This window comes from Balaenoptera musculus, chromosome 12 (assembly GCF_009873245.2).
Source record: "Balaenoptera musculus isolate JJ_BM4_2016_0621 chromosome 12, mBalMus1.pri.v3, whole genome shotgun sequence".
Classification (NCBI taxonomy): Eukaryota; Metazoa; Chordata; class Mammalia; order Artiodactyla; family Balaenopteridae; genus Balaenoptera; species Balaenoptera musculus.
The window spans coordinates 50,917,167-50,934,500 of NC_045796.1; the positions used below are offsets into that span (position 1 = coordinate 50,917,167).

At 39.4% G+C, this 17,334-nt stretch overlaps 1 protein-coding gene and 1 non-coding gene across 2 annotated transcripts in view; one reads left to right on the forward strand and one right to left on the reverse strand.

The window, feature by feature from the left end:
• Window positions 1-17,334, forward strand: part of AK9 (adenylate kinase 9) — a 117,850-nt gene that overhangs the window by 57,128 nt on the left and 43,388 nt on the right. The window contains exons 19-23 of the mRNA XM_036871935.1: window positions 525-601; window positions 3,759-3,917; window positions 12,895-12,984; window positions 13,459-13,659; window positions 14,025-14,143. Coding sequence (XP_036727830.1) covers window positions 525-601; window positions 3,759-3,917; window positions 12,895-12,984; window positions 13,459-13,659; window positions 14,025-14,143 — 646 coding nt within the window. The remainder of the gene's footprint in view (window positions 1-524; window positions 602-3,758; window positions 3,918-12,894; window positions 12,985-13,458; window positions 13,660-14,024; window positions 14,144-17,334) is intronic.
• On the reverse strand, window positions 6,881-6,953 carry TRNAG-CCC. The gene has a single exon. It is a non-coding gene; the product is annotated as a tRNA-Gly (tRNA).

A 17,334-nucleotide genomic window follows, 5' to 3' on the forward strand; every position in this document is an offset into this window, starting at 1 on the left:
GTGCAAAAAATGTGAAATAAAATTTAAAACTCTCAGAATGCCACCATCCAGAGATAATTACTATTAACAGTTTGATTCATTTTATTCTTGTCTTTTAATCATCATTTATATACATTTTAAATACAAAAGTAAATTTGTATTATACATAGTTTTATATTATACCTTTTTTCATTTAACTCTATGTTGTGAACACTTCTCATTTAATCAGAGGGAAAATGATACAAATTATCCCAGCTTGGAGTTAGACAATCCTTTTTTAATTTTTCCAGGTTTCCTAATTAATAGCCAAAGTTTTTAAAATACAATATTTCAACTTTTCTTACCAAAAAAAAAACCCCCAAATTTCTGAAAACTAACTAGCCTCAGTATGAGTAAATTAAACATTTACATTATAAAGTAAAAAGTATAATGAATATTATAAATGACCTACTCTTTAGTTTTACCATTATAAGGCTTAAATTCTATAATATTGTGAGATATCTGAATTTCCAAAGATAACTAAATTTTGGACCTTTTCATTTCAGAAAAGCCAAAGAAGAGACATTGAGAATAGAAGACGAAAATCAAAAGCTATTGGAAGCTATGAATGTGAAAGCAAAAGGCAAACATAAGATTATATGATTAATAATATGCCATTTGATTTTGTATTGTGACTGCCAACAGCTGCAGTATTTCCAGTGAATCATAGACAGGGTGACCATATTTCCCAATTTGCCCATGAGAGTCCAGGTTCATGCCCAGGCTCCTGAAGTATTTGTTTGACCCCCCTCTCATTCTCATAGTGTTCCAATTTGGATAGTCAATTATATGGTCACAGCAGTACTGGATTCATAGGAAAAGGAATCCTGACACAGATACCTACTCATCCACCCTGTAAGAGGGGTACACAGTAGGACAGCATGTGCAGCATGTCTTAAAAGGGTTGCGCTAGTCACAGGTGACACGGCTGTTGGAATTACTTCTATTAAAAGGATCCTGTAGGAGTTGAGAAAACAGCTAAACTCTTACTATACCCATTGTCTTTATACTTAAACTTCCATCTCCATTATAGAAGAACTTACTCTAAAAATTTCTTTTAAGACTGGAGTTTTAAACCTGGGGATAAAATTCAGAGGTCTGTGAATTTGAATGGGGAAATAATTATAACTTTATTTTTTACTAATCCTTAACTGAAATTTAGTATTTTACTCACCTAATAATTAATATGGGCTACAAACCACAATAGTATTAACAGTACCTTGACTTTGTCACCAATAGAAACAAAGATATTTTCATATCCCATTCCAGTTTCAGATGTCTTGTTTATGCGTGTCACTATTCCAAAATTACGGTAGTTATTCAACCAGTTGCTAGTTCTTGTTATTTAATGCATTTGCAAAGATGCACACATTTCCTATACCACAAAAATTTTTTTGATATCTTGATAACTGATTCAGTATAATTGGCTTCTTATGTATTTTATTTTATGAGATTGAAAGCATTATTCTAAGAAGGGATCCATAAGTTTCACCGGACTGCCAAAGCCGTCCGTAGCTCAAAAGAGTGAAGAAAGTCTGTTTCAGTGTTCCATTGCTGTGCAGCCAGCCACCCCCAAACTGTAAAACAACCACTATCTTTATTCTGCACACAATTCTTTGGGTCAGGACTTCTGGCCGTGCTTCTGTCCGCTCCCGGAGGACCTTGGTTCTGGCTTTGAGTGTTCACCTTGGAAGGGGCTCCGCCAGCCCCTGTCAAGCCTTCAGATTGACCTCTGCAGCTCTAACTGACATATTCACTGTGACTTCATGAGAAATCCAGAGCCAGAACCACCAACTAAGCCACTCCCAAATTCCTGACCCCAGTAATTGCAAGGGCAATATGTGATTATTTTATTTTAACCACTAATTTTGGGGGTAATTTATTATGAACCAATAGATAACTAATACAACATACACATGAAGCAATAGATAACTAATACAACATACACTTAATCAAAAATCACAAACAGTACAAGGATCTTAGAACACTTTTCAGTTCATTCCTGACTCACATGGAACAAAGATTATCCAGTAGGGTTCTAGAAAAAAGTTTTCAAACTTTTTACATTTTTCAGCATCATTATATAAATTCATTTTATATATACACTTTATAATGTACCTATTGTGGATAAGAACACAACTTACAGATAACCAAATATATGCGTGTTGCAGGTATATGATAAGTTTTTTTTTTACTATAAGAGATACTCAGCTAAAAGACATTTTGAGTTTCTGGAGTAGGGTATATATAACTTCATCTCTAACCCTAGTAGAATTCAGCAAACGATGCTTCCTCCTTATGTGTATCACCATAAATCCTTCATATAACACAAAAGGTTCACCACATTCCAACTCACATACTTGGAAGCCACATGCTTGGCAATCCTGGTCAGACTTCAAGATATAAGGACACTTCAGGATGCTTTTTTCTTTGTGCTTAATCACCCTAATTTAGATTAAAAATCCAGGTGCCAGAGGTATCTCATACCACTAGAATGTGATTCTTGGAAGGTACTTACTGGGCAGGGGGCAAGGGAGGGAATAATTCCCACAAGAGTCCAGAAAACAAGCTCATTTAGTTTTTCATATCTTTACATAGAAAATACCTTGTTTCAGTCAATTTAAAAAATATATGAAAGGGAATTGAAGAGATGGGTTTTCTAACACCACCATTTACCCCATCTTCTTCCTCAAAGACTTCTATGCATTTATTTCTTATAGCTGTCATCAGCAACTATGTAAAACTTGGAGTTATGTTTTTTAAATTTTAGCATACTGATCAACATACTCTATTATTTGTAACTAGCTGTAAGAAAATATATAGTCTAGCCTAGTGCTGCCCAGTAAAAATAAAATGCAAGCCACATACATAATTTTAAATTTTCTAGTAGTCACATTAAAAGAAAAAAGAAACAAGTGAAATTAATTACGATCATCCCTCGGTATCCATGAGGAATTGCTCCCAGGACCTCCACGGATACCAAAGTCCATGAATGCTCAAGTCCCATATATAAAATGGCATAGTATGTGCATATAACCTAAACGCATCATCCCATATACTTTAAATCATCTCTAGATAACTTATAATAACTAATAAAATATAAATGCTATGTAAATGGTCGCCAGCATGCAGCAACTTCAAGTTCTGCTTTTTGGAACTTTCTAAAAATTTTTTTCAAATATTTTCAATTCGTGGTTGGTCGAATCCACAGATACAGAACCTGAAGGTTCAGAGAGCCAACTGTATATTTTATTAAATACACTATATCCAAATTATTATTTTAACATGTAATCAATGTAAAAATTATTGATATATTTTTACATTCAATTTTTCATACAAAGTCTCTGAAGTCCATTGTGTATTTTATACTTACAGCACATATCAGTTTGGACTAGCCACATTTCAAGTGCTCAATAGCCACATGTGGCTCGTGACTACATAACAGACAGTGCAGGTATAGCCATTCCCTTTTAAATGGACGTTTGGGCTGTTTCCTGTCTTTTACTGTTTTAATATTTGGGAATGCTATATGCATTTCCCCGTTTTGAATGAATCCTTAGGCCGGTGCTCCCATAGCACTCTGAGCATATTACTATCATCCTTTACTACTGCATTTTAATAGATACAATATGTAGAGACTGTATCTATCTTTCTCATAAAGCCTCATGCTCCAGGGGCCATTCCCAATTAAATATTTGCTGACTTAAACTAAATTATTTATTTCTTCTCATTTTTTCTAGAAGCAGAAGAAACTGAAGCTGAGGCTGACAAGGAGATCGAAGGTGAGGAGTCTGAACTTCACGAAGGGTCTGAGGCCCCTGCGGTAGCCGAGGAGACCAGGGGGTCCTTACCTGAGGAGCCTGAAGTTTTCGAGGTCCCTGAAACAGAACATGAATCAGGTTAGACTTTATTAGGGATCGTATCCTTAAATCCACTCTTGTCCATTGGCATGTATGTGTGTGCATGTGTGTATATATGTGTTTATATGGTATAAAATGGAAGCAGGCTGGGAATGGAGAGATGTGCCCCCAGAGTGCAGCCGGTTAGTCCAAATCACATGGCTGGAAGTGTGGTAAGAAAGCTGAGTCTGCTCTGCCTGGGGGGTTGACACTCAGAAGCAGGGCCTGCTATATAATATGTGGGGCACAGTGTTCAAAAAGTAGGGGAAAAGAGCCATTAAAAGTACGAAAATATAAAGCTCTTTCTTTTCTTCCATGGTCTCTCTCTTAACTTGTCATAATACTTTTTGTTTGCTATTTAATGTCATTCTAAGTAAAGAAAAATTAAAATTTTAAGTTATTAGCATGAATTTTACCATTCATCTTTATGTTGCCCAATGCCACTTTTAATTGCAAGCGTTAAGAGCACTTAACTCATATGCAGAATCATTGAAACTACACAATTTGTATTTTGCAGCTTGAACATGCATATGTATTTTATTCTTACCAGAATACTAAGTCAGTTTCATACACAAAAGTAACTCAGCTTCTTATTTCATTTCCTAATATGCATATATTCTAGCAATGCTCTCTACTTTTAGCTTCCCAATGATTAAGGAAAAACTGAAAGGAAAAGGAATTCTGGGTTGCCCTATCTTTTCCTTTCTTTCTGTGTCATCATTTTCAGTCTAGCTGAAATGATCTAGCTGCAGGTATCTGAAAACCTTTAGCTTGTGAGATTAGTTTCTAATTCAATACTGACTGTGCTTGGAAGCATTTTATGAGCCCCACATCATTTCAGTTTAGCTAATACAGGAAAGTAACATGAGTAAGAAGGAATGTGATGAGGTTCCATGGTCATTCATGTCTCTTTGAATGCCATCACCTTCATTCTGCATCTGGAGCAAGTTCTAGTTCAAAGGGAGACCACGGTCTCTCAAGGGCTGTCAGCATCCTCCCCACCCCAAGCCACTAAGTCACACTTACTCCCACATATCGTGGGTCCCCTAGAATTCTATGCTCATGATGGAGCATCAGGAACACTCATGAGAATGAGATGGCAAAGAATGGCAGACACAGATCGTGCATATCTCTGCTCACACACATGCCCTGTTGTCCCATTGGAGTCCCTTTGGATTTTGCTTACAAAACTCAATTCAAAGATAAAATTATTAAAAATTTCAAAATGACAACCAAAGTGCATTACACTAAGTATGAGACCATTCTGGGCGAGAGATCTAGAGCAACTGCACAGCTCGTACACCCATGAAGCCAGCCCTCCTCAGAGGTCCAGTTTGGTGGGTTGGGGCAGGGCAAGAAGGAATCTTACAGACTTCCAACGAAAATCACTCTCAGGGCTGGAGAGTGGGCTTAAGCAGCAAGATAGGGTACCTCACTGTGGTGGAAGCGGGGCTCATAAAATGCTTCCGAGCACAATTAATATTGAATTAGAAATTACTCTTACAAACTAAAGGTTTTCAGATACCTGCAGCTAGATGCCAGCCCTGGAGCAATTAAGGGCTGAAAACCTGCTGTTAGCTGGTAAAAGAACCAGGACTAAGGGGAATTTTTACAATGAGAAAGCTCAAATTTAACATAGATCGTTTTTACTACAGGGATTGGCATTAGGTTTATGGGACAGTAAGTATAAAATCAGAACCTTGTGCCAGACAGAAGAGCTAACAGGATGAAATACCCAATTTCCTTTTTAAGAATCCCACACCTTTATTGACTTGAGCTCTCACCCAGAAACTTCATTATTTTCTTGAGTACTTAACCAATTAGGCTGACAACAATCTTCCCACCCACCTACCTTTTGCAAGGAAACAGGCCATAAAATATCAAAAGAAATAAAAGAAACTGACATCCATTAAGTATGACACAAATATCCATTAAATATTTCCAGATTTCCAATATCCCCAATGTTTCACAGTTGGTATTTAATAATGTAACAGATCTAGGGGACAATTTAATGTCACTGCCTTTTATCTCATTATTTCCCCCAGGCAACCTAAATTGGATGTTCTAAAGCCAGGAGCCTACTCCATTCAGGGTCAGTTCTAGCCAGCTCTGTAGACATGACTGGGCTTCTCCAGAAGCAATCGCGTCTGTGAAATCGTGGGTCTGTTTTGTCCCTATTAAAACATATTCTGTTTCACATAAGGGCTTGCATCTGGTTTAGCTAGTGATTACTTCTTCCATCCAAGGGTCCTTTTTCACAAAGTCTTCTCCTGTAAATTGCTTAAGTAGGCAATTTTTTTTTTCACTTAAAACTGCCCTGTCTAGCCATCAAAAGACAAATACCATATAATTCTATTTATATGAGATACTTAAAAGTAGTCAAAATCGTAAAGACAGACAGTATAATGGTGGTTGCCAGGGGCTGGGAGGAGGAGAGAATGGGGACTTATTGTTTAATGAGTATAGAGTTTTCGGTTTTACAACATGAAAACAGTTATGAGGATGGATGGTGGTGATGGTTGCACACAATGTGATTGTATTTAACACCACTGAACTGTACACTTAAAGATGGTTAAGATGGTAAATTTTATGTTATGTGTATTTTACCAAAATAAAAAAGAGAAAGGAAAAGAAACTACCCTGTCTAACATAAATCCATTACTTTTGGAATTTTTTTTTACTTTATCCAGAGTTCCCTGTGTAGGCTGATGATGGCTGCCAAAGGTGTGTCCACATCCTAATTCCTGGAACCTGTAGATGTTACCTTATTTGGAAAAAAGGTCTTTGCAGATGTGACTAAATTAAGAATCATTTTTTTTAATATTTATTTATTTATTTAGCTGTGCCGGGTCTCAGTTGCAGCACATGGGATCTTCGTTGTAACATGCAGGCTTTTTAGTTGCAGCATGCGGGATCCTTTAGTTGCGGCATCCAGGCTCTTAGTTGCGGCACGTGGGATCTAGTTCCCTGACCAGGGATCGAACCTGGGCCCCCTGCATTGGGAGTGCAGAGTCTTAACCACTGGACCACCAGGGAAGTCCCTAAATTAAGAATTTTTTGTTTTGTTTTGTTTTAATGAGGCTTTGAAAGTCCTAAGGGATCTTTTTTTTTCTTTTAATATTTATTTATTTGTTTGTTTGTTTGGCTGCATAGGGTCTTAGTTGCGGCACGCGGGATCTTTGTTGCGGTGCACAGGCTCTTTGTTGTGGCGCACGGGCTTCTCGCTAGTTGTGGCGCATGGGCTCTAGAGCGCACGGGCTCAGAAGTTGCGGCACGCGGGCTTAGTTGCCCTGCAGCATGTGGGATCTTAGTTCCCCAACCAGAGATCGAACCCACGTCCCCTGTATTGGAAGGCGGATTCTTAACTACTGGACCACCAGGGAAGTTCCTAAGAATCTTGATATGGGGAGATTATGTGGGATTATCCAGGTGGGCTCTAAATGCCATCATAAATGTCCTTATAAGAGAGAGCCAGAGGGAGGTTAGACTCTCACACAGAGGAGAAGGCAATTTGAAGATGGAAGCAGACATTGGGTGATGCAGACTCCAGCCAAGAGATGACAGTACCCAGGAGAAGGTCAAAGAGGCAGAAAGGATTCTCCTCCAGAACCTCCGGAGGTAGCATAGCCTTGCCAACACCTTGATTTCTGACTTCTGGCCTCCAGAACTGTGAGCGAATACATTTCTGTTGTTTTAAGCCGTCAAGTTTGTGATAATTTGTATTGGCAGCTACAGGAAACTAACACATACCCAAAGCAGCCTTTTTATATCTCATGCTTGGGAACACATCTTTTCCTTTGAAGTTTGATTTCTGTCTTGGGCCACAAGATAATCATTACCTCTGTCAAATAAGATGACTGAAGTCTCATTTCAATCCTGTCGTCACTCTAGCCTTAGAATGGAATGACACATGTATTGCTTAGAATCGACACTTTAAAAGGCAATAACCTATGCATTCCGAGGCTGATTAATCACTTTTCTCATTCCCAATTTGCTTTCTTTATGTACTGGTTAGGTATAGCCAATTACATGCAAGAACATGAGCTTAGAGTAACCATTGGCTCAAATCACAGTATTTCATTCCAAGCACTTCATGGACATGTAATAGAGTCAGCTAGTAATAAACATCGGGAAATTCATCCATCCCTTCAACAAGTATTTACTGAACTCCTTCTAAGTGCCATGCAAAGCAACAGGCACTGCCCTAGGTAGCACAGACTCAGCAGTGACCAAGACAGTCAAGATCCCTACCCTCAAGGAGCCATCATTCTATGGGGTGAAGAACAAGAATAAACAAGTAAATAACTAGGATAATTTCTGATTGTGTTAAGAAAAATTTATGAAGACACTAAACCAGTACCTGGGATATAGTAGGAACTCAATAAGTGTTTGTTCAATGAATGAGCAAGGTAGAGACCACGGGGGTGGTTTGGAAGAGGCAACACTAAACATTATGGTCAAGGAAGAGTGTCATCTGAGATGATATTTGAGGCAAGACAAAAGCGCTGAAAGGATCTGGGCAAAGATCCCTCCAATGCCAAGGCGCAGAGGTGGGCACAGCTTCACATGGTCAAGGAAGAAATTGAATGTGGTTGGAGCATGGTGAGCAAGAGGGAGGTGGGAGATGAAATTGGAGAGCAAAGCAGAGGCCAGAGGCTTATGGAGATGGGAGTTTTCTCTAAGTGCAAGTGGTCAATCTGATCTCATTAACATTTAAAAAATTTCACATTGGCTGCTATATGACAAGTTATAGAGTTATTCTGCACCTCAAGTTCTTCATTTGTAAAACAGGGCTAGGAAGATTTACCTAGCAGAGTTTTTATAGGGATAAGAACATTTCTTTAAAGCACCCAGCAGAGAGTCTGCCTCATAGTTGATGCTTTAAAATCATCATTACCAGACTAGCACTTAGAGATTTTTTCCTCATCTGCCTTATGTAAGTTCTGAAAAGACCAGAGCTCAGGATTCCTAATTCAAATTAAGTGAAACTGAATCTTAACGCTCTCAAAATCAATAGTTACATTCCCTCCCCAAATATCAGAAGGAAAGGAACCAGTATTTGGGGCTTAAACCAATCAGGATAAATTCCTGGAGCTGGAGAGAGGGTCCCACTCCCTCAGCCATGTGGGGAAGGGTAAACACTGGAACAAAAACACAGGTCTGCCAGGAAGGAAGAAGAGGAACACAGAGGCTGGGTGAATTACCACCAGTGTCTGTCACAGGGTGTGTGGAATAAAGTCTCTCCATCTCTCCCTTGCTAAATCTTCACTAAATTCCACATTGCTCTCCAATGCTTGTTTTCAAGTAGACTATTGGGAAATATATCAGTTTCCTAGGATAGCTTTAACAAGCTACCATAAACTTGGTGGCTTAAAACAACAGAAATTTACTCTCTCACAGTTCTGGAGGCTAGAAGTCTAAAATCAAGGTGTTGGTAGGGCCATGCTCCCTCTGAAATCTCCAGGAAAGAATCCTTCCTTGCTTCTTCCTAGCTTCTGGTTACTCCAGCAGTCCTTGGTGTTCCTTGGTTTGTAGCTGTATCACTCCAATCTCTGCCTTCATCTTCACATGGCCTTTATTTTCTGTGTGTGTGTGTGTGTGTGTGTGTGTGTGTGTGTCTGTTTCTGTGTGTCTTCTCCTCTTACAAGGACACCAGGCATTGGATTTAGGACCCACCCTAAATCTGGGATGATTTCATCTCAAGATCCTTAACTAATTACTTCTGCAAAGACCCTGTATCCAATTCATGTCACATTCACAGGTACCAGGGGTCAGGATGTGAGCATATCTTTGCGGGGAGGGGGCACAACTGAACCCATCACAAGGAGTGTAATTCAAGGAAAAGGAACAGGGGACAGCAGACACCTAGGGTATATAAAGAGCAGCGCTCATAATGCCAACTGCACGAATAGTGTGTCCCTGAGACCAGTGGTTCCTTAACGACCATCTAAAAACTAATGCCATGGTCTGATCAAGTTTTCTCCAGTCAAATGCATCTCTCTCAAATAAAGCCTGACCTCACCATGTTGAGTTGTCAGGACTAGGCTGGGCAGCCTGGAGTGAGCAACCACTGAACATTTTGCAAGTCGCTTCCTGCCACCCCATTATCCAGAAACCTGACCAGATTTAAGTAGCAAACAATTCAAAGTTTAAATTCTGGAGCACAGATGTTCAGTGTTGTTGATTAAGGGTTGATCATGTGCTTCGACTATCAAGTAACTAAGTGGTAGGGTTGACTTTTTAAATTAAGAAGCATAGCTGCTGACCTTGCTTAAGAGGAAGACTATTCCATCTGTATCCATTGTGACTGCATTTGCCTACAAGTAACAGAAATGCCAAAACACTGTATTAAATAAGGGACATGTCTCATCCCTGAGTCCAAGGTATTTTTTGTTTTTTTGATTTTGTTTTTTGGCTGCGTTGGGTCTTCGTTGCTGCATGCGGGCTTTCTCTAGTTGCAGTGAGCGGGGGCTACTCTTGTTTGCAGTGCTCGGGCTTCTCATTGCTGTGGCTTCTCTTGTTGCGGAGCACAGGCTCTAGGCACGTGGGCTTCAGTAGTTGTGGCACGGGAGCTCAGTAGCTGTAGCTTGCGGGCTCTAGAGCACAGGCTCAGTAGTTGTGGCGCACGGGCTTAGTTGCTCCATGGCATGTGGGATCTTCCTGGACCAGGGCTCGCACCCTTGTCCCCTGCATTGGCAGGTGGATTCTTAACGACTGTGCCACCAGAGAAGTCCCCAGAGTTGCTTTGATAGTGTAAAGATGTCATCAAGCATCTTATGTCCTCCTGTCTCCATACCACAGTCTTTGGCTCAAAATGTTTTTCTTCAGTTATTGTTTCAGATTCCTTTTTCAGGATCACGTTTTATTATTTTTTTAGTTAGATAGTTATTGCTTTTCAACCACATTAATATTCTTCTTGATAGTTTTCATCTCATTGTCCTTTTTCTCTATATTTTTTGGAGAGTTGCTATCCTCCACATCACTGACTTATTTTCTGCTCCTTATTGCCTCTCTCCTGATGCATATTTCAATTCTGCTATTGCATTTTAGATTTTCTTGCATTGTGTTCTTATTTCAACTAGCTTTCTTGTATTTCTGCCTTTATCTTAGGTTGGTCTCTCCTTTTGCCTCATGGTTCCTATTTCACAGACTCTGTTGTCCTCCTGTGCTTTTTGAGTGTACGAAGTACATATCTTCTAAAATTTACTTTATTTTGCTTTATATGAGAAATCTTTTTCAGAAGCAAGCTCTTCATCTGAATCTGTGAATCAATACTCTCTTTCCTTCATTATAGCTTATTTTCATAGGCCTTGTTGTTGCTGTTTTGTTTTGTTGTTGTGGTTGACTTCTCCCTGAATGGAGCAGGTAGAGTAGGGTAACCAACAGGAAGGGTAGATAGAGTATTCATAAGAACCACCCCCCCTCCCCCCAACAAACACACAACACGCATATACTCCCTTCACTTAAACTTCTTGCCAGGCACTCTCAGATATAGACCTGAAGGTCAGGTCAATGTGCATCACCCTGATTCAACTTATGATATTTAGTATCATCGTCTATGGCTTTTCTAGACTGAAGCTGGATCTTCTTCATCCCCAACTATTGCATTCTCTGATTAAGCCAGAGAAGCTAAGACAGTTTAGAATTTTCTGTATATTCTTGGTGCTCTTCTTCTCTTTGTCGGGGTTATGCTTTTCTTTAGGTAATTGAACACCTTACAATTAAATATGCTGCCACCAGGCCAGCCCTAGGCTTGTCCCCTTCTACTCCCTGTTCTCCTGAGTATTAAACGTTACAGATTCTGTAGAAAGAGGACCCAACTATTACTTTAGCTAACTTAGAAGACAGCTTCCACAGTATTACAGAATGGCTACATATATATTTTAAAAATCTGTGTGTGTGTGTGTGTGGTCTACACAAAACTTGTGTCTCAGAACTAGGAGAGACTATGGGCTGAGAAGAAAGATTATTAGTCCTTCCTTCCCTGAAACTATCTATGCTAGATCTGTATGTGGATCATGTCTTATATCATCCAGGAAAGCAGTTGTTGATCTATACCTTTAACAGTGGTATTAGTTGAGACTCTCCTCAGTTTCACCACACCAACACCCACAGCTGAGACTTTGGCATATCATCGCCCTTTATTGCCACTTTATGATCCTTTGGTATATCTTTACGGGTATCTCAAGAAATTAAAAGGACTATCAGGCACTGCTAGTTTGATGCCATGTGAACAGAAGTTTGAATGATATTTAACAACAGTCATCAGTCAAAATTGTATGTACCAATTGTTATTCTGGTCAACATCCTTTTGTGTATTTAAGAATGTTCTTCATTTTCTGCCTTATACTATTATGTATTTTTATGCCTTGCTGAAACCAAGCAGTGTGCTCGTGTGCCCGCGGCACAGGAAGCCAAACTCTGACAGCGGGTGTTTGCAGCAAAGTAAGGGCTTATTGCAGGGCGCCAAGCAAGGGAGTGGGAGATGAATCTGAGATCTACTCCAACTTGGTCTTTGAGTTGGGGGCTTTTAAAGGGGAAGAACAAAGAAGCTGTAGTTAATCATCATCTTGTGACATTTCTTAATCGTAGTTTCAGGGGTCAGGATGCCTACTGTTTATGAGTCTCTGCTCTGGGGGTGCATGATCAGGGGTCTTGCCCTGGAGAAACAACCTGAGTTTGTACATTAATGATGTTATCTGACTCTGGTTGATTAGAGTTCAGTTAGCACAGGATTGAGGTCAGAGGGGACAAGAAAAGGAATAAAGTTTTGAATAGGGAGGTTAACCATAAACTCGGCAGGGGAACTCGGTTTTAGGGGGACTCAGTTTCAATACTTTACCTAACAAGAACTGTATTATCAATTAGAGATAGTATACACAATTTAAACTATGTTTTGACATTTTCTTTGTACCAAAAACTTCATAAAGGAATAATGTTTTAAAATTCAAACACTATTAGATTGTTTTTTTTTAAGTGTCTGAGCCTACCGAGGATACTACAGTTGGAACAGAAATTCCAAAAGGATCCAAAGAGGGACTAGAAACTAAAGAATTATCTGAAACAGGTTAGATTATCAAATAAAAGTAGTTAGTGCATAAAAGTGCTTTTCATATTCTCTTAAAATTTTAGGCATAGTACCAACTTCCTACTTGTTTCTATGTCAGTCGTATGCCAGTTGATGTGTCTTATATTTATTTATCTAACTTATTATATTAAAAGTGTATCTAGACAACTTATAACAGTTTTTCATCAAATTTTGTTATACATTTTATTAACAGTTAAAGTTGCCATATGAAATTGATATTAATTATCCAAATAATTTGGATTTTATTTATAAGTAATAATTCATCTACAGCCAATACAAGGAACAAAGTGTAATTGAAATATGAATTTATAAATGTATATTATTGCTTAGAACACTAAGTTTATTTCTTTCAAATGTTTTTAAAGTATTATAAAGTATAAGTTATTTGGCAACATGACTAAAGATATAATGCCTGAAGGCTCTTTTTTCTTTCCTTTAACTTTTACTCAAAAGTTGTACTACCTGAGTTTCCAGAAGACGCTTATCCTGATGTTCCTGAAATGGAGCCAATTAAAGAGAGTGTCAGATCTTTCTACTCCTCCTGGAGGCAGATGGAAACAGCAATCAGTGACTCTTTTACTCAAGTTTTAAACTTGGAGATTGCTGACAAAACTCCAGAGGAACTACTTCAAAAAGTCGTTGAGACCATGGAAAGTAAGGGCCGTCTGTAATCATAACATTTATTGTCATGAGCAGGTAATATTATTAAAAGTACTGTGAAAGTTTAAAGCCTATGGTTTGTGAAGCAAAACAGTCAGTATATCCAGGGATGATATTTAAAATATTTAACAACTGTCATAGTGCAGGCACCCACCAATCAGAACAGCCATGAGGCACAAACAGCACTGGCCAAACTGGCCAGTTGTCACTTAAAGAATTTGTGAAGGCCTGTTTGCATACACATTTAAGCTAAGAGACCAGTCCCTATAATTAATTTTCCTAATCTTTGACTACTGTAATATGCTAATATGCTTTTATCCTAAAAATACCTTCCCAACTATTTCTTCTTTTTTCTACAGAACCTTTCCACTATGCTGGCTGGGAGTTAACTATGGACGATTATGATGAAGAAACAGAAGACTATCAGGCTGAGGCCGAAGGCGATGAGGAGCTAGAAGAGGAGGAGGAAGAGGAAGAGGTAGGAGTCTTTGTTCCTGCTCCCTCACCGTGGTCACATCACTGAAAGCGCACATATCCAGAGTGGTAACGAGCACTTTTAGACTCCAAGAAAGCAAGCAGCGATCTTCAATTTTATAAACATTTTCAACACATTTTACCTCCACCCAGCTTCATTTGACCTCTGAAATGCCAGGGCTACTTAGACAGTATATTACGCCCATGAAAAAAGAATTCTTTAAATTTTTTTCCCTGGAAATGTCTATAGGTATTAGAGACAGAAATATTTTATAAACTTAACAAAAGTGGATGTCCATTGACAGGGGAATGGGTAAAGAAGATGTGGTACATATATACAATGGAATATTACTCAGCCATAAAAAGGAATGAAATTGGGTCATTTGTAGAGACGTGGATGGACCTAAAGACTGTCATACAGAGTGAAGTTAAGTCAGAAAGAGAAAAGCAAATATCGTATAATAACGCATATATGTGGAATCTAGAAAAGTGGTACAGATGATCTTATTTGCAAAGCAGAAATGGAGACACAGAGAACAAATGTATGGATACCAAGGGGGAAAGGGGTGGGGTGAGAGGAATTGGGAGGCTAGGATTGACACACATACATTATTGATACTATGTATAAAATAGACAACTGATGGGAACATACTATATAGCACAGGGAACTCTACCTAATGCACTGTGGTAACCTAGAAGGGAGGGGATATCTTTGTGTGTATGGCTGATTCGTTTTGTTGTGCAGTGGAGGCTAACACAACATTATAAAGCAACCATACTCCAATAAAAATTAATTACAAAAAAGATTTAACAGAAGTGGGTGTTTTATACAAAGCACAGCAATGGCATCTTTGAGGGGCTGCAGGCATGATAACAATGAGTGGTTTGCTCAAATGGGAACAGCTCATTTTAGGCCCCAATCTTCTCCCTTGGCACCACAATTTTGATCACTGTTCTCAACTGATAGCCTCCCATTTCGGGCATCTGTCAATAATAAAATAGGAAGTGATTCTTTTAATTCTGGTCTTTATCAATAAAACGGGTAGATAAACATTCAGTTGTAATTAACTTACTGTTGCTTAACTTAAACCCAAATATGTATGTGTCAAACAACAAATGTTACACAATATGATTCTGCTAACAGCTTTCAGTACTTTATCCTAAGGAACTGCTGAGACGTTCAGTCAGGGTGGCTAAAGGATGTGGGTTTTGTCCCACTAATATTCAGATTCTCTCGTCTCAGTCATCCTTCTTCTGCCGTTCTTCTTCTGTGCCCTGCTCTGGTCTGCAAGAACACGGTGTCTTTCTTGTATCTGCAGAGAGTTCTCAAGCTGTCTGTAATATTCAAAACTTAAATTTTTAAGTATGGTCTTCATTGATAATATAGTGTCTTTTCCTCACTTCCACTCTTCCTAATTTACCGTAACACAGATCAGTTTTACCTGCAGGATTAGTTTCCAAAGGCTTCCATAACAAAGTACCACAGAGACTTCTCTGGCGGTCCAGTGGTTAAGACCCCGTGCTTCCCCTACAGGGGGCATGGGTTCGATTATTCCTGGTCGGGGAACTAAGATCCCACATGCCGCGTGGCACGGCCAAAAAAAAAAAAAACAAAGCACCACAAACTCGAAGCCTTAAGACAACAGAAATTTATCCTCTCACAGTTCTTGAGACCAGAACTCTGAAATCAAGGTGTTGGTAGGTAGGACCATGCTCCCTCTGAAGGCTCCCGGGAGAACCCTTCCTTGCCTGTTCCAGCTTCTGGTGGCTCCAGATAATCCTTGGCTTGTGGCTGCCTCTGTGTTGGCTTCAGCCTCTGCCTCAGTCTGCACATGGCCTCTCTTCCGTGTCTTCTCTTATAAGGACACTTGTCATTGGATTTAGGGACCACCTGGATAATGAACAATGATATGTCACCTTGAGATCCTTAATTACATCTGCGAAGATGCTTTTTCCAAATAAGGCAGACATGGCTGCCAGGAATTCTGGGAGAACATCCTTAGAAATTTTGATCTAGGAAGAAAGACAACACTCTATCTTTAAATCCACCTGGAAAAATCACAAGAAAGAATTTCACTTCTCCCAGCTCAGTCAGTTGCCCCTATTAATCATAGTAACTAGAGGACTTTGTATATTATTGAGCCAACCTCAGTCACATGCACTCAGTGGCTATAAGGTGAGGAGTTACTCTGATTGTCTGGTCCATTTGAGAACCTTGAATGTGGAAGAAGTGGTTCTCCATGAGAAGAGGGAGAAGGATCATGTTACTTGAAAAGGGAAAGAAAGGTGCTATACGGACAAAAGCAAAAAAATGTACACTAACTCATGATAAAAATTCTGGGAAGATATGTACTCAAATGTTAACAGTCATTCCAGGAAAGACGGAGTAAAAGGGATTGGATTTACCCTCCTGCCTGAAACAACTGAAAAATAGGATAAATACATGAAACAGTTTTCAAGACATTGACAGTGATCCCAGAGAGGTGGGAAATAAATGAAGTGCACCCTACGATTTCCCCATCTTCCTGTCTGTAAGGCCATGTACCTTGTCCAGGCTGTGGTACAGGGAGGAGGGACCCAGACAGAGCCAGGGAGACTCACTGATTGGAGGATTGGAGGAGATAGAGCAGAGAACCCCTGGAGACCAAAGCAGCTAGAAGGGAAGGGACCAGAGATGAGAGAACTGTACACAGAGAGAGCTCTGGACACCTGCAGAGCAGCCCCTTCAAGTATTCAACAGAGCACTGATCAGCTTCACATGTAAGGAAACTACTCGGGGCCCTGGGAAGTACCAAAGATTAGTGGGACCAGTACTTGGATCTCACACAGAGCCAGAAATAATGCCTATTCCCACCAACTAGACTGGAAAAACCTCATAATTCACAGGGCATTGGGTAGTATACTAAAAAGAGTCTAGTCTTAGGAACGGGGAATAATTAGACCTGGAATAGTACACACACAAAAATAAAAACAAATAAAAGAACTACTGATACAGACACCAACCTGGATGCATCTCAAAACAATTATGCTAAGAGAAAAAGCCAGACCAAAAAAGAATACATACTATGTGATTCCACCTACATAAAATTCTAGAAAATGCAGGCTAATTATAGTGATAGAAAACAGAGCGGTGGTTGTCTGGGGATGGGGCAGATAGAAGGCAAATAGGGGCAGGAGGGACGGATTACAAAGAGG